Raw genomic sequence first — 24,761 nt, 5'->3', positions numbered from 1 at the left:
CTACGATAGGGTTAGTATAAAATCAAGCTTAACCCCAGTATACCACTTGGAAACCACTACTTCTTTTCACCCGGTGCACTGGTGTCGGAGGAAGGCTCCGGGTAAAGTGACGTATAAGACGGAGGCACTTGTTCTTGGGACAGGAAGTCGGTGTTCATCATGTCCGGGAGGTTGAACACCGGTGGGGCGGAGGGGGACGTGTCGGACAGATTGTACGACGGGGCGGAGGGGGAGGACATGTCCGACAGACTCATGTTGTACAGCTGGTCGGTGGGGGGGGGGAGGTCGGACTTCTGGGGGAGGGCCGGGGCAGAGGGAGGTGGTTGGAATGCGTGAGGAGGCGGAGGCGCAGACGCAGGAGGAGGATGCTTCACTGGAGACGTCGAAGACGAGGTGAACGGAGAGCCGTAAGGAGACGGCTGCGTCGGCAATGGGTTGTTATAACCCCCTGCCAGGGTCCCGCCGCCGGGCAGGGCGGGGTACATGCCTGGCTGCGCACCGTACATAGGTGGCTGTGCGGGGTATCCTCCTGGCCCAGCACCTGGGCCAGCCGGGTAGCCGCACGCCACCTGACCTGGGGGTCCATACGCGACCTGACCTGGGGGGGGTCCGTACGCCACCTGACCTGGGGGGGGTCCGTACGCCACCTGACCTGGGGGGGGTCCGTACGCCACCTGACCTGGGGGGGGTCCGTACGCCACCTGACCTGGGGGGGGTCCGTACGCCACCTGTCCTGGGGGTCCATACGCCGGGGGTCCATACGGGACCTGACCTGGGGGGCCAGCAGGATATGGGCCCGGAGGAAAAGCGGGAGGGGGGAAATCACTGCTGGTTGGTCCGCCGAAGGCCCCCGGGTGGCCCTGGCCGCCGCAGAGATCCATGTATCCAAGTGGAAGGAGGACCACCGGGAACTTGACCTCTGGGTCCGAAGAAAAGCTGATGTCCAAATATGCCTACGAATACAGAAGCAGATTAATGAGATTTTGTGTCTCATTGACACGTTATTGTCCAAGTTGGTAAAGGTGTCAAGGAGCTCACATTCCCTCAGATATTTCATACTATCTAGATCTCAGCTCATATTCCTTCAGGTATCCTTTCATATTATCTAAAGACTTAGGTACTTAACCCATTTAGACCTGAGACCAGATTCTACAAATGTCTTCTAAATCCTGACAGTTTTCTGAAAAACCTAGGTTTGTATGTCAGTGGTTCTCAAACTATTTCATGTCAAGGACCCCCAAAGTATATGTAATTGGCTGCCGACCTCCATCTGATAATAGGTTGTTCCAGGGACACCCCCCCCATAGAAGCAAAGATAGGAGTTAGAATATATTCAAAGATTTGCACACATTTTCACGATTAAAAAAAACAAACACCTAAAGTTTCAAATAATGGTTAAAGTGGTTAAAAGCTATAAGGTGACACAGATGCGTCCTCGGGTCTAAATGGGTTAAACATAAATAAATGTTTTTCAGAAATTGCCTTTCTGAATTGCATTGTTCTGCCTGCCTTTATTTCCTTTTTACATACAGTCTTAGCATGCGCATTACATCTTTGACCACCAGATGTCCACACAAATGAGTAAACCCAAGCTGGATAAAACACACAGCTGAGAATGAACCCTTTCCACAGCAGACATTGTATATGTAAATGCACCCGAAGGTAATATAACAGACCGCGGAACGGAAAAGCTTTTATTTTGAAAGGTTTTCCAGGAACACCGGAAGCACACTAGTCCACTGGGACCAGTTGACTATTAAAGCCAGCCCAACATGAGTTGAGAAATGTTTGTTTGTCATGTGTTTGGGATGGAACAGAACGGTCAGACGGATGTGAAAGCGCTACAGTGAAGGATTTTATGTTGCCAACGGAACTGCCACGCCATGGTCACTCAGAGTTTAGCGCCCAGCTGGAAAGGGGAAAAAGGTAGTTGTCATTTTAAATGTGTTTGAAACCTATATTGTTCACTGCTGACTGTCTCATTGTTGTGGGGATACCGTTTTCACTGTAATGCAATGCATTTTGATAATATATGGTGAGCTATGCCAGTATTATGTCCCGACTTATGTTTGCTGTTTGTATAATGTGTTTGTTGATTGATTGAGTACAAGCCTCGTCTCATCACATACTATACATGTCCAATACTGTTCATAATGACCATATTTATTATATTTATTTATACTTTACTAGAGCGGTGCGGCATTGGCCTCTTGGAACGATGCAAGTTGGAAATGCAAGCCCCACCCAGTTATTATGTCTCGTGTCCCTTTTATGCCCATATATGGAGTTCTTTCTTTGTCAGGCATGCCCAAATATGGAGAACATCTCAGCTCCATGGAGATGTAGGGGCGAACGGATCTCGAGCTCCGTCGATTACAGACTTACAGAGGCATTTATTGCGAACGCAGTGATTGCGAACGCAGTGAGCACTTACTATGAGACCTAGTAGATCATGTCTGTCTGTGCGTGCGTGCGTGTGTTCCCCCTTTTTGCCCATATATGGAGCTGAGAGATTTGTTTGTGATTGATGCAACACACTCCATATTTGGACGTATAGCTGCTTTGGGGACTCCTTATATGGTTATGGCTGAGTCATGGCTGGGTGACATGAGACTTAAAAAAAGAATAACTTAAAAATAAATCTTAAAAGAACCCAAATATGTACGAGCTGCGTTCGCTTCCCGCGTTTGCGTGTCTTACTGGTAGATAGTGGGCCATTCTCTGTAACTCAAACGTCTCTGAATGAAGACTTGAGGCCTTCCACATCCGCTTTTCACTTCCCTAAAAACTTTTTTTCCCAATGACATCTCAAACCACTTTGCTATAGATTAAGGAATGAATCTCCAACCAGTCATCAGTCCAGTCCCATGAATTTTGATCTATATCTAATACACTTAGACCACACCATGTACTTTTAATTAATACAATTGGGGTGGTTGTATATTGTCTCTCGGGTCAAAGAAAGGTCACGTCTCACCCAGACACAGGATCTGGCACGAATTTTGACTTGATGGATAAAGATTCAGTTTATCCCTCGAGCAAGCAGGCAGGCTCTATTAGCTCAGTGACATCTTCATCAAACCCGGAAGTTATGCAGGAAGGCGTACCGAGTGACAAAAAATACTTTCTGGCCTTGACTGCCCATACATACAAACAGAAAAGTCCTATCTGATTGCATTAAACAACGTTAAACAATGTTAAACTCACTTTGCCTCTCACTTTGCCACTCACTTTATGCATAACCCTCTATGGTAAATATCTCAGCACTTAATTATAGGACCACTTCACCATGTTTCAACCTATCTTCATAGAATTGGTCTCACTAATCCTGATAGAAATGAAATTTTGAATTGGCCTGTGTCTCACAGGAGGGCTGTGTGTCAGAAACCTGTCCTGTAGTGACATCATTGATGGGGAATCCAAGCAAATAGAAACAGCAATGGTGTCACTGGTGGATGGGTTTCTGAACTGCCCATAGCCCTCCTAGGCGGGTAAATATATGAAAAAAGCACCTTACCCTAAAAGAAATTGTAACAAAAGGTTTCTCAACTGATTTATGTAGTATTAGGTGTCCTTAATAACATACTAAAAGTTTACCAAAGTTTGACCACCCGAAAGGTGTTATTTTCAAGATGGCGTCCAAGATGGCCTAAAAACCATTAAAATAGCCTAACTCCTTCATTATTCATCCTAGACAAGTACTTTTTGTGTCTAACCCTATGTTTTTGGGGTCTAGGAGTCCATTGAACTTGTCCAAATTGCAGAGATACAATTAGATAATTGTGAAATCCAATATGGTGTTTGTGACTGTTAAAACCCTCTGAAATAGTCACCGATTTCAAGTTAACTAAACTAAATATTTAATAAATATCTAACTATTTATATATATTTTTGGAATAAGGTTTCAAGATATCCTCAAAACACAACAAAACTAATAGTCACAATTTGCAGTAATTCAGAAGGTTGTGGCAGAGAATATTGTCAGTTGATAGACAATAGCCTACTCCTGATTGCAATATTGAAATATTATATATATTTGGATCTGTGGATACAATTAGGCTCAAACTAAATAATTCATCTTTGACACCCACCCAAAACTAATGTATTGCATTATTTACTCTTAGTGCAGAGTAGTCAGAACCTAAGTCTCTACCGGGTGCAGAGGGGAGTACGATAGGTGGGGTTAGGTGAGGAGGTAAAGGGGGGTTGGGATTTGTTAGGACTTTAACGGTTCCGGTTCCTAACGGTTCCTAATATTATTTTTTCCCTTTTTTCTGACATATATTATGCTTATATTATAACTAACCTAACCAAGTACTTAATAAACACAAATTAAATGATTGTATTTGCAATTTACAATTATGAGTTGGCACTATTATTTAATCACCACCAGCTAGCCGCCACGACAATATCATTGTTGAAATTTGTACTGTATATTAAATATACAGTACACATTGCAATAATGATTGTTGTGGTGACAAATGTCTTTAATGTTCAGATTAATTTAATATTATTTTTTATTGTACTGTAGGCTATGATCCTGTGCTTTTTTTTGCAAACTGTTTATAAAGTAATCAATCTATGGAGGTATATGTATATGCACCTAAAGGCTGGGCTCTCAACAGTTGCGCGATTAATTTAGAGCCAAATAAAAATCAATTGAGTTGCTTATAAGTTGTAAAAATAAGTGCAGAGAAATTGATTTTTAGTTAACGTGATTCAGACAGAAAGACGTCGAGTCATAATAAAAAGCTCTGTAGAAGTTAGTAGTTTTTATTTTCTAACGTTATTCGTGTAGGCGTATTGATTTTGAGATGTTTCCTGGTGCAAGTTGCAACATCCTTTGCAGGAAACTATGGCATTGTGGTGACCCACATCTAGAGACTGCGAGAGACATTCACCCGAGGGCTATGGTGCCTTTAAGAGCACGGGGGAAACATGGAGGACTCAGTGCTTCCGGTTCCGGTGTTGTTGTTCTCACTACAGAGTGTCTGTATTGTATGTGGAAGATCAGTAAACTCCTCTACACAAACTGGGTTTCCTGTCTCGCAGTTTCCTACTCCACAGCATCACATTTATTGCACTTTGCGAGTGTGGTTAACAGAGAGGGAAATGACTCTTGAGGCTGAGCATGCAAAGTGCAATAAATGCAATGCCATAGTTTCCTGCAAAGGATGTTGCAACTTGCACCAGTTGCATGTCTACATTGAGGAAACATCTCAAAATAAATAGGCTACATGAGTCACAAGATTAATCTACTCACTCATGTAGGTGGGGGTCACGGCATGCTGGGGAACGGAGTGTGGAGGAGGTAGAAACTAAGGAACTTAGCTTAGGCTGGGAGGAGTGTTCCTATATGTCGCCTGGCTTATAGTCCCACTGGTCCCATGTGGACCATGCTGGCTCTTACTCCCGAGATAGGACCTCTTGAGTTAGCCTAGGTAGTGAGGACAGTCTCCACTGATGGTGGTTATAAGACCTCCACATGTTGCAAGACTGTCAGAACTGTGTTCTTATGCATGCTGGTCCCAAATGGACCTCCTGCTGGCTCCTAGGTCTGAGCTATAGGCGCTTAGAGTGGGCATAGGTATACAGAAGGGTCGGACCCACATAGTGGTGGTTCTAAGACCTCCACGTGGTGCATGATTGTTTGTCAGGCAGACAGGGGTGTCCCTATGTCGGACTGGCTCACAGGAGAGTCGGTGTCTGGTTGGTGGCTGACCATTAATATTACTGGGGCCCCCAGTGACTGATCATTATGGCGCAGAATACCCTCTCCCCTCTCCTCTAGAACAGCTACTGTAGTACGAAAATGCAAAAGGTGTAAAAAACACGAAATTAGGGGCGCCCACTGTATTTATATTGGCCACATGGCATCCTACGTTGTCATTTAGTGTGCCCTAAACAAACATTAAAGTCCATAGTCTTGGCTGCCATATGACTTAAAAAGCCATGCATTGGAAGGCAGCAATGCTTGTTTGTTGGATAGCAGCAGGGCTACAGCGTGGAGGGAGGTTAGATTGGGATTCTATGGGGAGACCGAGACTGGAGCCCAGGGCTCAAGGTTATTGCCAGCAGTACCAAACACAAAGTAAATGTGAAATTAATTTTACACACACAACTACTACAGTCTCGGGAATAAGAAGATGTCTGTGACAAGCATAACTGAACCCTATCCATGCCACACTCCACCACCTGCCTATATACCAAGATACATGTGTGATAGCTCTGGACTGACTTGCACACCCTCTAGTCTCTAGGCCCATGAGGGCTCATTGAGGGGCCATTTCTCTCCACTGTATCCCCACTGAGGAGTCCATCTTCCCCATAGACCAGACAAGTGGCCAATTGGTCCTACTGAGTGTGTTTGGTGCAAAGACACTCAGCGTTGTGAGCTTTTATAGATCGCCTATTTTCACAATGTTTGTCCCGGCCCACAGTTTGGGAACCACTACCCTATAGGGGACATATTTTTATTATTATTATTATTGCCAGACACCTTTACAAATAAAATAGTGCAGACATTTCTCTGTACATTTCTTCCATGATTTGTGTAATATTCCCAGTCTAATGAGTCTATCATTTGGTAGCCATGCTTTTACAAATGTCACATCATATGACAGTACCGCCCAGTAATAATGAATGTATTCCTTATTGTTATGGTATCAAAATAAATCTCCTGAAAGCTTCAACAGAATGTGAATTTTTTTAGGGTCAAACCATATTTTTACCCGCCTATCCTATGAGACACAGACTGAGTAGAAAGAAATGGTGGTATTTTATTATGAGGACCAATTAGTGAGGACCAATTATATGAAGATGGGTTGAAAAGTGGTGAAGTAACTGGGTTCAAATCTAGGGTAGAAAAGGAAAGTTACACAGTGCTGCTTTAAGTACATTTTAATGTGTACTTTACTTACTACATTTCTACGAGTGGACCGCCCGGGAACCCCCCCCCCCCGTACCTTTAGCTCGTACTCCAGGATGATGATGTTCTCACAGTTCTGGATGGTCTGGGGTATGTTGGAGCCAAGCGTCATTTTACACGTGATGGATTTTTCCGTGTTGGGACTGATGACGTCTCCGACCACTTTGCTCAACACGCTGCTCTCATACTTGCTATGGCCATCGGCGTGGAACACCACCTTCTGCTTCAGACTGAACTTGGGTGTCATTTCCTTGGATGACGCATTGTTCACTTTGGCAACAATGTTCACAGTCTCACCTGCAGTGGTGGAAAAAGTATTCACTTTTTTTTAGTTTTACTAAAAATACTGCAATGTTTGCCTAAAAGGCATTTTCTTATTCACATGTTCAAACGTTCAATGCAAAGAAACACAATTAAATCATAAATGACAATTATTTGTATGACAAATAATCGTCCACTAAAGTCTAGCCTCGATACCCAGGCTTTCATTTCGTCTGCGCGAAGTCTAACCCAATTATTTTACATTTGAATTGTGAAGCTACTAGGGTTAGTGGTTTAGTCGGTGGTTAACACATTTCCTGTCTTCTTGTCAGTATATTTGTATCCAATACACCAGCCAAGTGTGAACTAAGTAGGTCAATGATATGAACTGAGTTAAGACAGAGATATTTATTTACTTATTTCAATGTATAGTTTACTTCAAATATGAAATGTCTACTCATGGGTGAGAATGCCAAAAATAAAATACTTAATAACTTGTTTTATTGTATGTACTATGGATATTAGAAAGTCCATAGTACAAAGAAAATCACAAAGTATTTGAATTGAATTTGTATCAGAATACATTTCTGGACTTTATCATCAAACATTGAGCGAGTCGGAATGGCAGTGCAGTACCAATCTGCAGATGCATATAGTTGTTGGACAGAATAAGTGTTTACAGTAAAAAACTTTAAATTGATTACTATGGACTCTATTCTGAATACAGAAGTTATAAAGTTGTGGTGACATTACCTGGAGCGTAAGCCCTCTTGTCGACAGTTACGTCCATGTGAACTTGACCTTTGGAGAACATGCCCATCTCTTTATTCGTAGAACCACATTGGGGAGCCTGAAAAGGACACACATCACACAGCAAGAAGATAAGTCTCTAAGTCCCCTACCCTGCCCAATTAAACGACCATATTATCCTTATTTACCTTACCTTTATGCTAGCAATGGCTATCATATGCTGTAAGTAGCAAAGTACATTTTCTTTCTTTCTTTTCCCTTTTTTTTATCCCACAATTTTGTAACCCATTTTTCTCACCCAGTGTAAATTGTCTAATGTAATCCTGGGTGCTACACTCCCTCTGCCAACTTGGGGAGAGCAACAGACTGACCTCATTGCTTTCTAATCATAAATATAAGTAATGGAATTGTAGCATAACAGCAGAAGTTGTGTGTAGCATACACTTGAGATCATGCTATACTTTTGAGGTGTTGATCACCATATAGTAGCCCTCCTTGTGGTGTATTATATCACAACAGGTCACATACAGTAGTGATGCGTTGGGAGCTTGTCATTTTGTTTTCTCATGCAAATACAGCTCTTTTGGATTGAATTGATAAATCCTGGAAAAGACATGCTGCGATTGGCCAGCAAGGCCGGTTCTAGGGGGGGGGCAGGGGTGGGCACAGCCCACCCAAACGTGCGTCCTGCCCACCCAATCAAAAGTTATGGGGATCCTTTATTTTTTTGCCTATAAAAATATCTGTAGCGTTTCTGATTGGGTGGGCACTGCGCAGCATTTTTAGACCCAACAATGAACCCATACCGCAAAAGTGTAACAAAGAAGTGTTCAGAACACAACACAGAGCACACACTGAAGAAAATGAGCCGCGTCGAAAACCTCCTACACATAACCACGCCTCCAGCAACAGATCCACGAAGCAGGAGTAATTCTATATGCTCAAACACAAAGAAAATAAAGTTTATCGGCCTACTTAGTAGGCCTACTTTTACTTTTGGTAGGCCTACTGTAAGTACATTTTTAAGCCAATACTTTTGTATTTTTTCTTATGTACATTTTGAATTCCACACTTTTAGTTCTAACAGAATATGTATATGTTGCAGTATTGCTACTTTTACTTAAAGCTGCTATAAGCAATAATATGGGGTCAAAGTGAGGTTTGGGGCTACCCCAGAGGTCCTTGAAGGGCTTCCAGCTATACAGATACTGATAACCCCACCATCACCCCCTCTCAGTCTCTCAAAAGATCCTTGCTCAGCATCCTCGACAGGGCCATTTCAGAGCTGGAAAACAGATTCTCAAAGAAGAATTTAGACCTAATGACAGCCATATCAAGCCTTGTACCCTATTCTGAGAGATTTCTATAGACTCCACCTTGTTGGAGCCTTTGCATGTTCTTACTGAAACTGGAACAGACTACGCAACTCTGAAAAGGGAACTCATTGTTGCAAAGCCAATGTTGGCCAAGTTATGTTATCCAAACGAAACAGACCTGGCCACTGTGTCTAAACACATGAAGACATACGAGAAAGCATTTCCTGTGTTGCACAAGTTGTATGTGACAGCCCTTGTAATTGGTGTGTCTTCAGCTTCATGTGAGAGTTCCTTCTCCACACTGGCACGTGTCCTAACCCCCTACCGTCGCACCATGTTGCACGAAAGAAAAAATAACATGGTCATCTTGGCAAATGAGAAATCTATAACAAATATATAGACATGGATGAACAACAACAACAAACCAACCCCAGTACTTGAGTCAAAGTACGACTCAAGTGGAATATTATCTGTCAAATGTGTACGTGAGTTGAAGTACTGGAGTGCTTTCTTTTACAATAATGTTAAGTGCGCAGGCCTTTAAAACTCTGTCTATATTAAAATGTAGACGTTAAAAAAGAAACTGCAAGTTTGTTGATCTGCTAGTTTCACTATTTGAAATATAAGGCTTAGAAAGGTATAGTGGAGTCAAAAGTATGTCAATAGTATCATAATCATATCATACCATATCAAGCCTTGTACCCTATTCTGAGAGATTTAGACTAGACTCAACCTTGTTGGAGCCTTTGCAGACTACGCAACTCTGAAAAGGGAACTTATGTTGTCCAAACGAAACAGACCTGGCCACTGTGTCTAAACCCATGAAGACATACGAGAAAGCATTTCCTGTGTTGCACAAGTTGTCCCAAGCCCGGGGTAAATGCAGAGGTAGTGGCAGGAAGGGCAATTGGGTTAGCATACTGTTGGTCAAAGAGAAGATAGATGAACTGATGATGATAGCATATAGTTTTCTATGCATTTTGGTGGTTTGACACCCCAAATTCTGTCTGCCCACCTTAGTGGGGCTGGCTAAATCCGGCCCTCATGGCCAGTAGCAGTGACGCAGTGTACCTTCCGCACTGTTTAATAAGATCCTTGACTCTGGTATCTTCCCTGAAGATTGGACACTTGGCATGATCGTACCAATTTTCAAGAAAGGCAATACTGCTGACTGTGATAATTATAGAGGGATTACGCTTCTGAGTTGCATGGGTAAATTGTTCACAAATGAACTAAATGCAAGGCTGCTACATTTCTGTGAAGACAATCTTGAAGACTATCTTGAGGGAAACCCAGGCAGGCTTTAGAAAAAACTACTCCACCAGTGACCATATTTTTCTCTTGAAGCACATTGTTGAATTATTTTGCTTTAAAAATAAGAGATTATTCTGTTCCTTTATAGATTACATTACAGTATGGCATTCGATACAGTCTGGAGGGATGCCCTTTGGTATAAACTATCTAAAGTAGGCATCATTGGTCAATTTATGGATATAGTAATGTTAATGGCATGAAATCAGATTTCTCTCTAAGTTTAGCTGGAGTAAAGGTGGTTGCAGACCAGTCCTTGCAAATAAAACATTTTAGAACCACTAGTACTAGTTGGACTCCTAGTCCTAATATGCCATAGTGTCATAGTTGATAAGTGTCGAGCATATTCTGAAGAAAGCCTGGAGACTTGACATTCAGTCATTCTGTCTTATGATCAAGAAGAAGAACATTACATGTTGATGACCCCTGAACAAAACAGTTTTAAGGCCAGTCCACACCAATGCAACTCCATTGGGGAGTAAATAATGGTTGCAAGATGTTGCTTGTTGCAAGGAGTTGCATTGGTGTGGCGGCTGTGGCCTGGCCTTTAGAAAAGCTCTGCAGTGTCTCAACAAACATGAACTGGAACATAATATGTACATACCATCAGGTGGCCAATGTTGTGGAAAGACTTGGAGACAAAGTTGAGGTGCTTTGAATCGGTTTCATTCATCCTCCAACTCCTTTCCAATTTAGCTTCGATTTCGTACACAATCTTCCCATAAGTCCCTTTGAAGGAGGATGGCATGGATCTGCAACGATAAACCAGACGCATCTTGTTCATTCATTGTAATGCTAAAGTTGTGTGTGCATGTGTGTGTGTCAGAGACACGCTGTCAGGCCAGAGCCTATACTGTATGCGCCTGGACCACTAGGCCATCAAAGCTGCAGCATCACTTGGAGTCAACCAATAGATACCGGTACTTAAAATAAAATCCTGTCTCACGTCTCTCAACAGTCAACAGACAATCGGCTAAATCATTTCCCTCAGCTAAGGGGTCAATTTGGCCTAATTTGGCCTGAAGATTGACTACTCAATTACTACAGTGCTTGTTCAAGGTGTGGCTGTTCGGACTGGAGTGGACAGGATAGACATGTGTGCTGCAGTGGTGTCGTGCAGTGCAGGGTAACGTGTCATTGTTCCGACCACTCATTAGTCCGACCCATTACTAACAATCCCAAACCATAACTGCACGTGGAAGCCACGGGGTGAGTCTTAACCGGCCACGTAGTCCGACTAACGGGATGTCGTTCGTTTTTCATGTCAAGGACCCCCGAAATGTATATGTATTTGGCTGCGGACCCCTGTCTCAAAATAGGGACCCCCCCCAGAAGCAAAGTTTTGAGTTAAAGTTAAAGAATATATTTAAAGATTTGCACCAATTTTCACAATAAAAAAACGAATCTACAAGCTCATAGTGCAGCACGAATTGACACACCATGAGCTTGTTGTATATTTGCTATTTTTGAATATCTAAAATCTAAAATGACACAATTTCCCGGTTTTATTAATGGATTAAGACCAAACCGATTCAACTTGATCTGATGGCAATGGCAGTAGGCTACATTTTGATTTGTTGCCGTTAATACGATGCATAACTAAAAACTAAACAACTTGGAGATAGAGATAATGGCGTGTACACAGTTACACACCATTCAACACCCTTTACGTGTGCGTTGGTTAAAACAAATATTGAACCAATGAAATGTATAAAAAGTGCTTTGGACAAAACCTAACTCCATTGGACCCTCAAACTTAGCCTGACTTGGCCATACTAATCACAGTCACAGTAATCCGGAAACTCAAACTGTCTGCTAAAGCAGATAACTCCACCACGTACCTCTCCTCCTATCAATATATAAAGTCAAAATACCAACTTTGATGAGGCAGTATTACATTGTCTTAAAAATATAGCCTAAGGTTTTCTTCATTTTCTGAAAATTGTATCCCCCCCCCCCCCCCCCCAGTTGGGCGGTTTCTTTCCAATAGCAGAGATATGATACATCTGTTCACTCTAATTCAGTGGTTTTCAATCAGTGGTCCAGGAACCACCAGTGGTCCTTGAGGGGGCTCCAGGTGGTCGCCAAAAGGACCCTTTTAGGCCCAAATCACACCAGCTGCAACTCCTTGCAACAAAACAAACTACACCAATGCAACTCCTTGCAACATGCCATTGGGAATAATGGTTGCAAGACTGTAAGGAGTTGCATGTTGCAGTTGCATGGCGACCCTCGGGTGTGATTAGGGCTTTATGGGTCTACACTACTTTGGTTTCATTTTACGCTCTCAAGAGTTAAATTATAGTTAAACATAATATTTATCTACACAATAGAGACAATATAATTGTTATTTTGATCAACGTTTGCCTGTTATTCTCTCCTAATGGTACCAACATCAATACAGCATGGATAGTGGACAAAATATTACTAAAGTACAAAATATTTCTTTAGTTTTGTGTCTATAATGCCATCAAATGGTCATCCGTGGCTCAAATGAATAAATAATGGGCCTTGATATGAAAATGGTTGAAAAACCACTGGTATAATGGATGCATGATCTGCTAACAAGGTTTCATCATTAACAGAATTATTCTCACTCACCCCGCTGGAATTTTCAAGCAGAATGGAAAGTGATATATCCCTCTGGGAAGAAGAAATGCACAATGCTTTCCTGCACGGGAAATGGTTGTGGTTAATAAATTATCCCAGCAAGTGTCAGTGGTGTAAAGTAACTATAAGTACATTTACTTAGTAGGCTACTGTATTTGTGTAGCTAAAATTGAGATATTTGTAGGCCTACTTTACTTGAGTATTTCCAATTTCCAATACTTTTGCTTCTACTCCACTACATCTCGGATACAAATATTGTACTTTTACTCCACTAGCTACATTCATTTGAAAACTTTTGTTACATTTCGGCCACTGTGAGCTTGTAAATCTGCTATTTTCAAAAGATTTTTGAGACATTTTAAAACGTGTGAAATGGGACATTTGCATAATGAAGACTGCGTACTTTTATTCGTTGGCTCAACCAGAGCCTGTTTCACTTTGAAGAACCTCCTGTGCGCGTTGTAGTTGTACTTGCGGTCGTTGTGTCGCTCCGACCAGTGCACGTTGGCGTCTCCCTTGGCTTTGACAAACAGCGCCTCCACTTTAACCTCTTTCTCCAGCTCCACCGTCACATGGCCGGTGATGTTGTCGCCCTCGGAGAACGTCCCGTGGTCGTTCAGGGCGTCATAAGTGAGCTTAAACTGTCTTATAGAAGGCATTTTATCGGCGTGGTGGTACAAAAACTACAACAAATAGAGATTGGAGAGAAAAAGAAGAAAACAAACTAAACCAAAAGGATCGTCGGGCTGTCGATGCATCCAGTTTTGTTTGTTCCTGCCCTGTATTGATGTAATTACGTTTACATTACTACTCGTCTTCTTGTCTATCCGCCCAGACGTCCACTCCAGTTCCAGGCTTCTGAGGCTTGCCTTAATGCCTTGCCTTGAATGACTTGGCCAATGGCCACACCCTTAAACATGGAAGGGATAGCCTGGATCAGAGCCATAGACAGAGTTACGCAAACTGCGTTCACTTCATGTGGCCAGTCCAATGGCCCAATTCGCAGATAAGTAAGCCTCGGACCGAGGCTATAGTTCAAAGGCGGCTTTCTTACATAGAGCGTGGGGACAACCAACAGGGCCAAGTCCTGGACCGAAAGTAGGCAGACATGCATATTGGACCCTATCCCTCTCGGAACCCTACATAAAGCTTTTATGAAATTTTATTTTCGCTTTAGGTAGGGTCCCTGGTCATGCTAAGATTTTCCAATGCGATTGTTGGAACGCGGATATACACAAACTCAACCTTTATTCGATCGGCGCGCTTTTTATTGTGTTTGTTTACGGATGTGCGAACTATAAGTACCTTACATACCTCTGATAAAATCTCCTGTGTCGCGGAAGCCGTTAAGTATTTTTAATCCATGTTTGATTAAAAATGTCGCTTTGATTTCTTCTTGTTTATTTACCGTTTATTGTACCGCCTCCCGATGTGCGGTTGGCTTTGCGGGCTACGTCCCTGCCTTTGATCTGCTCCGTCATAGCTGTAGCACCACTAGCTAGCCAGATAGGCGGTACAATGAGGTGTCAATAAACAAGGTAGGAAGAAGCGACATTTTTAATCAATCATGGATTAAAAATACTTAACGGCTTCCGCGACACAGGAGATGTGTCGGTATGGTATGTAAGGTACTTATAGTTCGCACATTCGTAAGTCAATACATGAATAAACATGGTAAAAGCGCGCAGAAGTCCGTCTCATGGCGTGTTTACATTGTATTTGTGTGTGCGTAACTGACGGCAGCCCAGCGTGAAACAGGACCCAATGGGTAAAGTCATAAAAGTGTCAGAAACTTTACTACATTCGGGTTCTGCTTGCGGGGCTAATTGGACCCAGGCAACAGCCCAGCTTCAATGATCTTAAATCCCTTTATTTTAGATTGTTTTGTAGTAATAGTACAACATAAACATTAAAGAGACTTTAGTTGTTACTGTACAATACTTAAAGGGTTGGTTCGGATTTTTGGACATGAAGCTGTATGAAAAGCTTACCATAAATATCGCGGGTGTAAAGGTATTAAATGACTGGCCGAGTCCCTCAGCTCCCTCTGCTCCTGTTTGGTTGGATATCAAGTAGTTTCCAGGGTCACTGGGGGCCACGCATTAAAAATAAACCAATCTACAAAACTACCGTAATTCGTGTTGTTGACCTATATCTAGCATTATAGACTAACTTTCGCTCAACTTTGACCCCACTGTCACATGGTACTATTTTCTTTGTGTCCAGTATCACTGCGCCGCATAGAACACCATTGAGCTGCCGCGCCGCGGAAGCTGCGGCGGGATACAGTACCAAAGCTAGATGCTATGCAGCTGCCCCAGGTTAGCTAGCTACGGGGTTTCAACGCGAAGGCGCGCATACGAGGATTTTTTTGATTCAAAACATTGACGGTTCGGTAACTTTATAGGTGTTGACAACACTGTATTATAGATCAAAATGGTACGAAGTTGCAACTTTCCGGGATGTCCTAACAAGAGTACGTCTGGATCCAAACATTTCTTCCACCGTTTCCCTAATAATACGAGAACGAGACAACTTTGGCTTGCTGCAGTGGGTTTGAACGTCCATACAATCTTGAGAAAAATAAAACGGTTTCGCATATGCAGTGATCATTTCGATGCAAAAGATTATGTCCCTATAGTACTACAGGGAAGAAACATGTTCTGAAGTTCAGCGCTGTACCTCATGCGTGGGTCGTCGGTCCAAACACATGCACCCATGCTTCTGCATCTACAAGTTCTGCAACACCCCAGGTAAGACAGACAGACGGACAGACATGTACTGTATAGAACACATCGTATAATAATAATAATAATAAAAGATGATGGAATGGATTGTTATATTGTTGACCTAATAGAAAGCTGTAGTGGGGTTCCGTCTCCATGTTAAATTTAGTTGTCATTTACAACTCATGTAAAAGTTTCACTTTCAGTACTAATTTGAAGGTGAGGGTCTATAGAACCATTTTGGTTCGAGTGGCAATCACCAAAATAAAATAATTGGCCTATAGGGGGCGTAGTCAGGTGCCAACCCCCATCAGCCCTACCAAAGTATGTAAACTGTTGTAACTTTTGATTAAATTATCCAATCTGAACATATGAGATATGTATGGATTCACAATCAGGAGTAGCAGTTGGTACTTAAACCTTATTACACATATAATATTTGTTTCCACCCAGTATTGGTGTATATCCACAAAAATAGCAGGAAAAACGAGCTAAAAACAAGTAGTGGGGTCCCTAGACACACCGTCATTTACAACTCAACAAAAGCTTAACTTTCACTTCTAATTTGTAGATAATTACCTATAGAACAATTTTAGTTTGAGCGGCAAATCTACAAATTATAGAAATATATATTTTTGACAAATTTCCAAAATGGCCAAAATCGGAATTATGTTTATTTGAAAAATGTCTTAATTTTTATATTGCCGTTTTTTCTTTGTTTTTCTTGCTATATCAAGTCAATCCTGTGTGAGGAATCAACTGGATTTCAAATATTAATATTAATATTTATTATTATTATTTGAATAATCTGATATAGAAACAAAATAAAGATGTCTGCCAATGTACATTGAATTACTACATTACGCCTAATTTCTATCCTGTTGAACCTAGAATGGTGATGTTGGTGCCTATATGTTATCATGAATGACTAATTGTATAAAAACTAAATACATATAATAGGACAATATATAATATTTCACACAAATGAGACAATGCAGTACATATGTGGCGAACTAAAGTTAGATATTGGAATATAATACACCACTCGTGTGTTATATTGGTTTATTTTATTAGTTATACTATGTACTGCCACTTTAGGGGGCAGAGTAGCAGGTGTGTCTTAATTGTTCAGACTTGGTAGCTTGTTAGTTATAAGACTAAGCATACTGCAGAAGATAATGAGCTGCACTGATTGCTCTCTTGTGGTATTGATATTTTGAAGGTAAGCAAAAAAGTTAAACATGTCATGAAGGATTCTTAAGTGTTTTTTATGAATATGGATAGTCATGGAGTGCCACGATACGGTCTTCTCCCAAGCGCAACTGCCTTGTCGTTTATCTCTTGGGTGAGTTCTACCTTCTGGAATGAATGCTCTGCTGCATATGTTTCTTCACCACAAAAGAGACAACGATTAACAGGTGCACCAGTCCGGCATGATCTTCTTGCCAATGCCACAGCACCTCCAGAATGCCTTTTTTTTGCACTGTCAAGTGCTGTTGCCCTGTAAAGATGCAGACAAGTTGTATGCCAGGATGCACGATTTAGCTTCATGGATTCTGCATCTGGAAGTTCTACGTCTGGGTGGGGAGAAGCGTCAATTGCTCTGAACTGACTTGCAAGGCCTATGATGTCTGTGTAGGCTCCTTCTCTACGACTGGCAACTGGATTTGCAAGAGGGAAAACAAGTCTTTCCTCAGTTTGCTTTTGGCACAAAATGCACAACTGCCATTTCGTTGTCCCAGCCATAACAGACAAATACTTTATCCAGGTTTAGTTTTCTGTTAGGGTCATATCATGAAAGAATATAGAAAATGTTATATTATTATATTACTATATTATTATATAACTTTTGTATTTAACAGTTTGCCTCAACATATTAATACAAGAAAACAGTCAGCAGTGCATATAGCTACATTCACATTTACCATTGTAATAATAATGAAAATAATGAAAACACAATTTCTTCCTCAGCATAATTGCTATACTGTAGCTATAGTTTTAGCCTGTGCTATAGCTACAGGCTACTTTGGTTGATGCTAGCTCATACTATTGGGATGTAGTACTTTGGCCACTTATCCCACATGACTATCCATATTCATAAAAAACACTTTAGGATCCTTCATGACATGTTTAACTTTTTTGCTTACCTTCAAAATATCAATACCACAAGAGAGCAATCAGTGCAGCTCATTCTCTTCTGCAGTATGCTTAGTCTTATAACTAACAAGCTACCAAGTCTGAACAATTAAGACACACCTGCTACTCTGCCCCCTAAAGTGGCAGTACATAGTATAACTAATAAAATAAACCAATATAACACACGAGTGGTGTATTATATTCCAATATCTAACTTTAGTTCGCCACATATGTACTGCATTGTCTCATTTGTGTGAAATATTATATATTGTCCTATTATATGTATTTTGTTTTTATACAATTAGGCATTCATGATAACATAGGTATAGGCACCAACATCACCATTCTAGGTTCAACAGGATAGAAGCTGGATATACACCAATACTGGGTGGAAACAAATATTATATGTGTAATAAGGTTTAAGTACCAACTGCTACTCCTGATTGTGAATCCATACATATCTCATATGTTCAGATTGGATAATTTAATCAAAAGTTACAACAGTTTACATACTTTGGTAGGGCTGATGGGGGTTGGCACCTGACTACGCCCCCTATAGGCCAATTATTTTATTTTGGTGATTGCCACTCGAACCAAAATGGTTCTATAGACCCTCACCTTGAAATTAGTACTGAAAGTGAAACTTTTACATGAGTTGTAAATGACAACTAAATTTAACATGGAGACGGAACCCCACTACTGTTCGATTAGACTCAAAACAGCATCTGTGAGATCAGATGGAGGATGGAGCGGTAATAACCTGATGGTAATATGTTTTGGCCATCATTCAACTACGTAATTGTAGCCTATACTACTTCTAACTTGGCTAATATGTTCACTTTGAATGAAGAATTATAATTGATGCACGTGTGCTATACTGTGAACCAGATCACTCTAGTCAAGTTGGATCAAACACTGTATTGGGTAGGGTCAACAACATTATGAAAGTAACTAATGCAGGCCTACATGACTGCATCTATGACATTTATTTCTTAGATGACCCTATGTAATTGATCTTAGTGCTCCTTTTTACACATGCACACGTCACGTGTGTGTGTGTGTGATCTTAGTGCTCCATTTTGAAGTGTGTGTGCATGCGTACACACACACACACACACACACACACACACACACACACACAGTCCCACCTGAGCATGTCATAACTTTCCATGCAATTATTGTTTAAAGGGATCTATTGCTGGTGTGATGGATACAACTGAAACATTGGAGGCCATAATGGATCCCAGCCCTGAAGAAGCTAGGAAAATGTTTTCAAGTTTAGTACAGTCTACGCCTCAGTGTACCCCTCAGAATGTGGGAGATTCCTGCCTGAAGCTTCTTCTCACCAGCCCTGAGTCTGACCATGCTGTTCCAAGAACAAGGGCATCATCTTCAGGAACCTACCTTGCTTTGCCTCCCACCTGGACACAGTCACAGGTAGTTGCTGATATGTACAGTTTATTCAGTTTAGTGTAGCTCAAAAAAGATACAATTCTGATTAGGGCCCAGTAAACGTAGAAACCATGAACACATTAAACATAATGTACAAAATACAATTGTTATTTGGTAATTGTGTGTGTATACTATATGTACACAAAATCTAGTTCTAATTTATTTTGAATGTATGTCTTACAGAGCACAAGCTCAGCAGTTGCACCTGAGGCACTGGAGACGAGCCAGAGTTCAATGGAAACGCCTTGTGAAAAGGACAGCACATTTCATACACCAAGCAGTGCATGTACTCCTGTGGAAACGTCTTTCTTAGATGATGGCATTCATGTAGCAGAACATCAACATAGCAGTGATTGGTCCGAAAGGAAGTGGATTGTAAATGAAACAGCCCTCATGAAACTGTTTGCCACTTGTCACACATGTGGGAAAATCATTGATGAGTTTGATAGAAAAACAACTTGTAATGGATCCATGATCAAGATTGAATGGACTTGCATTGGTGGCCACAGTGGAGCATGGCAATCTTGTCCTGATGCTCGTGGAATGCCTGAGAACAACTTGATATCTTCAGCGGCTATTCTTTTCACTGGGACAACACAGACTGAAATTACAGAGTGGGCTGATATTGTCAATTTACAGCTTCCTAGAAAGACAGCTTATTATTCATTGCAGTCAACCTATCTAATACCAGTTGTCTATGAAGCCTACACTGAAATGCAGGAACAAATTATGTCCAATCTCCAGGAAATAACATGTAATGGTGGACATATTGACGTTGGAGGTGATGCCAGGTAGTTATATATTTTTATTCCAATTAATGTGGGCAGTTGATTTATGTACTACCTATACACACAGACAGACTCAGTGATGTAAATAGGTTTTCAATGTAATGTGTGGACATTTGGAACCCAATGGTGGTCTTTTAGATGGGTCCCAGGGACATTTTATGAGTCCTACTTCAATGACGTTGGAGTACAGTATTGCATCCCAGGACCCACGGAGGGTGACATGATTGCATCCTTTCTCAATGTAGTGATTGCATCCTCTCTCAATGTAGTCAATCTAGTCTAAGGATGCTGCCTATTTGCATCACTGAAGAGTGAAGACTATATAGTCTTGAAATAAAGTGCTGCACTACTATTGAAATGAAATGTATCAAATTATATCGTTTCATAGCGGGTTCTGGTGCTAACCCTCTGAATACAGCACCAACAAGCATAAACAAATGTGTATTACCCTATTGTGCTGAATATAAGGCTACATTTTTTCCCAATGGAAATATCCTAAAAAAACATGTTCATATTATAATCAGGGACTATTATTTGACATGCAATGTTCTTTTTCCACAAATGAGTCTTGAAAAATGGTGGTTGTCTTATAATCAGAGTCGCCTCATATTCGGCACAATACGGTAATTTGTATTATGATCAAATTGTACATTTTGGAATGTAATTGTATCTTGAAATCCACGTCTAACCCAGCTGTATAATTGATTCTCTCTTTTTCTGTACAGATCCGATTCCCCAGGTTACAGTGCTAAATACACTTCTTACAACTTCATGGATGACGCAACCAAGAAGATAATAAAGTCAGAATTAGTCCAGGTAACATTTTTCATCCCATGGTATTGTTGTCATTATATTTTAGATATGGATACACCATTAGCCTTTACTTACTTTTGTGGGTACTTTGTGTTTGTTTAATTCTGATTCGAAAAGGTATCTGAGACTACAAGTTCATCTGCGATGGAGGCCGAAGGTTTCCAGAGGGGGCTGAATGGCTTGCTGAGTCGAGGAGTTGGTATTGATGTTGTCACCACAGATCGTCATCCATCCATAAGGAAGATCATGAGGGTGCAGTACCCTAAACTTAGACATCAGTATTCAGTATGATCCATGGCATGTTGCAAAAGGTAATTGTGTTGATGTTTTTCTTTATCTATTGTGTACAGTTATTGCCAGTGTAGCAATGGGGAGAGGAGGGGGGAGTACAGGAAGCTGATCAAGGACGTTGTAGGCTGAACCAGCTACAGCTCAATATATATATATATATATATATATTTTTTAAACTGCATTCTATGTATTTTACATGTTCACCATGCTTTTCATTGACACTATGAATGTATTGCAACTGGAGCTGTTGAAAAGAACACATTTCCTTCAGGAGTAATAAAAAGTATATATCTATTTGCCTTATCTACAGTAACACTTCAAGTTTGATAGAAAAGTATATTTTTGTTGTGAAGATTGTACTGTTAATTATTACGTTTGTTTAGTTTATCCATTAATTCCATGTCTGTCTTCTGTTCTGTAGGCGTGAAGAAGAAGGTAGCTGCATTATCAAAGAAGAAATGCAACCGTGAATTGCAGCCATGGATCAAGTCTATAAGCAATCACCTTTGGTGGTCTTGCAGCACTTGTGGTGGTGATGAAAGGGTGATTCTGATTTTATTGTATTTGTTATAAAATGCTGTATTGCAGAGCAAAGCATGTCACTGAAATACTTTAATCGGGCGTTATGTTGCAAAATGTCTAAATTTATAAATCAAATGTGTCCAGGAATTGAAACGCCGTTGGACCTCTGTCTTGTTTCATGTATGTGGCATCCACCGGTGGGAAGATGATGGACAGGAGTACAAGTGTTACCATGATGAGCTCAGTGTTGACCAACAGAGAAGGAAGAAGTGGCTTCAGAAGGACAGTGCCGCATACGACACTCTCAAGGCTATTGTACTTGATAAAAGACTCTTGAGAGACCTGGATCACATGACTTTGTTCAGGCACACTGGTAAGATGGAATCAGTTTATGAATATTGGTACCCAAGCTATGATATTTGTAGGTTATACATTTCCAAGCACACCCAACAATAGCGTTGTTAGGTGGCACACAAAAGAAAACTACAAAGAATACTATTATTTGATGTGTTACCTGTTCAAAAATTCAATAGGACATGTTTATAAAAATGATGCCATGTATTTTTTTCAGGAGCTCTTGAAGTGTACCACAGTTCTATGCTGAAGTATGCTGAGAAGAGAAGGCACTTCAAATATGTCACCATGCAGGCAAGAATCCAACTGAGTGTCATTGACCACAACCACAATGTTGGCCGTCAACATGCCACTACTCAAGCTGGTAAGCATGTTTGAAACAAAAAAAGACTTGAACTTGACAGGACGGTGTCTGTGTGCTATGCATTCCCAAACCAAAATGTTTTAAAATGAAAAATAACCCATTTAGGATGTGAACCCCTTTGGGGTTTTAACCTTTTACCCTTCAAGACGGGAACCCCTATTGGGGTAGCTGATGGTGATGCTATGTACAGAATAATAGCAACATTTTTGTAATTATTGAATAAATATTTGAAGTTTTCAGAAAACATAGGTCATTATTTAGAAGGCATTTTTAGAAACGGCCTCAGGTCTAAGTGGGATAAACATGGAATGGATTCATATTACAACTTTAATGTTATAAATGAATATGCTGTGTTTTTGTAATATTACTCCCCCAGGAAAAGAGAGGGTCAGTGTATTTCACTCCAAGCTGTCAGGTGAATGGCGTTCTAGGAACCTCTATGAGCCTACATCCCAGGACTTTCGAAACGACTTGGTACAACGAGTCATTCAACGGCGACTTGACAACAACATCAAGCTTGGAGATGATCGGTTCCACATCCATCCTCCAGTTCATCTACCTGCCAATATAGCTCGAACTCCAAAGCCTGATAAAGATACTATGATTCTAGAACATACAACACGTTTTCCAGTGCAAAATCTGTTGGAGAATACAGATAATGTTTCTGATACTGATACTGATACTGAGTGAGCCAAAATGTGTGTTATCATTCTTATCATTTCTTCATTTGTGTATATGTATATCTGTATACACATTTCAGTCCAGACCAAATTTAGTTTTTGATAGGTGCTAGCCCCTCCAGCTTTTGGTATGTCCACAAACTGTCTTACACAAACTTTAAATTCCCATTGACAATGAATGGACAATTACGTCTGAGGCTGAGCAAATACAGTGTCAATTTACGTCATGATGAAGACGCAAATTGTGATTGGCCTGATGAGTTGATGTATAATGATGTACGATGATAAGAGTGCCCCTCACTTCACACGGGTGTGATTTCTTTTATTAGTTTTATATTTTACTATTGCACATATCAAAAAACTATGGAGCAATATAATATAACACAGAAGTCAGAAAATAAACAAAGAACTAAAACAAATCCAGAAAGTCCTCTGATTCCTTGTATCCAACATATTCTCCAGTTGCTGATGGATACAGTGATCTAATGGTTTTCACAACACATGAAGGGAGAGGTTTTCGATTTCCGGGACCAAGCCGTTCTCCTTGGAGGACCCATTCCACAACACAATATGACATATAGGTTATGGCCGTTATGCATTTCAATAGCCTACAACCAAGAGTCAAGACAATAAGCTTTATAGAGTGCCTACTGACTGGCAAAAACTAATTTCTGACCTTGACAACCCATGCATCCAAACAGAAAAGTCCTATTATTAAAAACATCGTTAAACAATGTTAAACTCACGCATGTTGCTTTGCCACTCGATTTGCCACTCGATGTGCCATTCACTTTAAGCATGCGCATACCCTCTATTCCAGTTTGTCAACTGCCAAAAACGACACTCACTATGTGACTTTTGATATGAAATTGTATTTAAGGTGGGGGCCGCAGCCGGGCACCCCACCTACAGTAGAGCCTTTCGATCAGGCAAAATAATGCTTTGTGTAATGTCTCACTGTGCATTGGTCAAGTGTTGTTCAAACATTTACAGTGGCCTATGGCAACAGGTGTTGGTGAGAGGGCCATGAGAGTTTCTTTCTCTGTCCCTTTCCACCTTTCATGATTGATGGAGCTTGAATTGAATTACATTTAGGGGGACATTAAAAAAAAACTTTTCAGCCAGCCTTCAAACCTTTTCAAACCTTCTGGGTTTTCTGGAATTAAACACTTTGAGTTTACAAATATCTTCTGTGTGCATGTTCTGCTGTCATCTCCCATTCCATGTCGAGTCGACCACTGCACATCTGGCATCTCCTTTCAGATCACCTGAAAAGGTACCCTCCTCGCTGAGAACACAAGTTGCATAACTGTTTGGTTAACACAAAATCTATGTATCCTAAGGGCGTAGCACCTATATTTGCCCTGTGGAGTGACAGATGAGAAAGGCAAGGCAAGGTAGTTACTTGCGCAAGAAGAGCGTGCAAGTATTGTGGTTGTGCTGACTTTTTTATGTGTAT

General features: G+C 41.0%; 3 protein-coding genes across 3 annotated transcripts in view; 1 reads left to right on the top strand and 2 right to left on the bottom strand.

The window, feature by feature from the left end:
• Positions 1 to 24,761, bottom strand: part of LOC308316732 (arrestin domain-containing protein 3-like) — a 42,998-nt gene that overhangs the window by 1,948 nt on the left and 16,289 nt on the right. The window lies entirely within an intron of this gene.
• On the bottom strand, positions 57 to 14,034 carry LOC308317000 (uncharacterized protein; the record flags this gene model as incomplete). Its single annotated transcript, XM_080765790.1, has 5 exons — positions 13,624 to 14,034; positions 11,171 to 11,318; positions 7,943 to 8,039; positions 6,966 to 7,225; positions 57 to 953 (listed from the first exon to the last, which is right to left on the bottom strand). The coding sequence occupies exons 1-5, from the start codon at positions 13,833 to 13,835 to the stop codon at positions 57 to 59; spliced, it is 1,614 nt and encodes a 537-aa protein (XP_080621916.1). The 5' UTR covers positions 13,836 to 14,034.
• On the top strand, positions 21,236 to 23,771 carry LOC308316999 (uncharacterized protein; the record flags this gene model as incomplete). Its single annotated transcript, XM_080765789.1, has 7 exons — positions 21,236 to 21,290; positions 21,364 to 21,402; positions 21,804 to 21,925; positions 22,049 to 22,277; positions 22,476 to 22,622; positions 22,999 to 23,152; positions 23,765 to 23,771. 7 exons carry the CDS (start codon positions 21,236 to 21,238, stop codon positions 23,769 to 23,771), a joined length of 753 nt encoding a protein of 250 aa, XP_080621915.1.

The sequence above is a fragment of the Protomyctophum bolini genome (genome assembly GCF_963924005.1).
Source record: "Protomyctophum bolini genome assembly, chromosome: 6".
Lineage (NCBI taxonomy): Eukaryota > Metazoa > Chordata > Actinopteri > Myctophiformes > Myctophidae > Protomyctophum > Protomyctophum bolini.
This window is presented reverse-complemented; position numbering and strand designations above follow the sequence as displayed.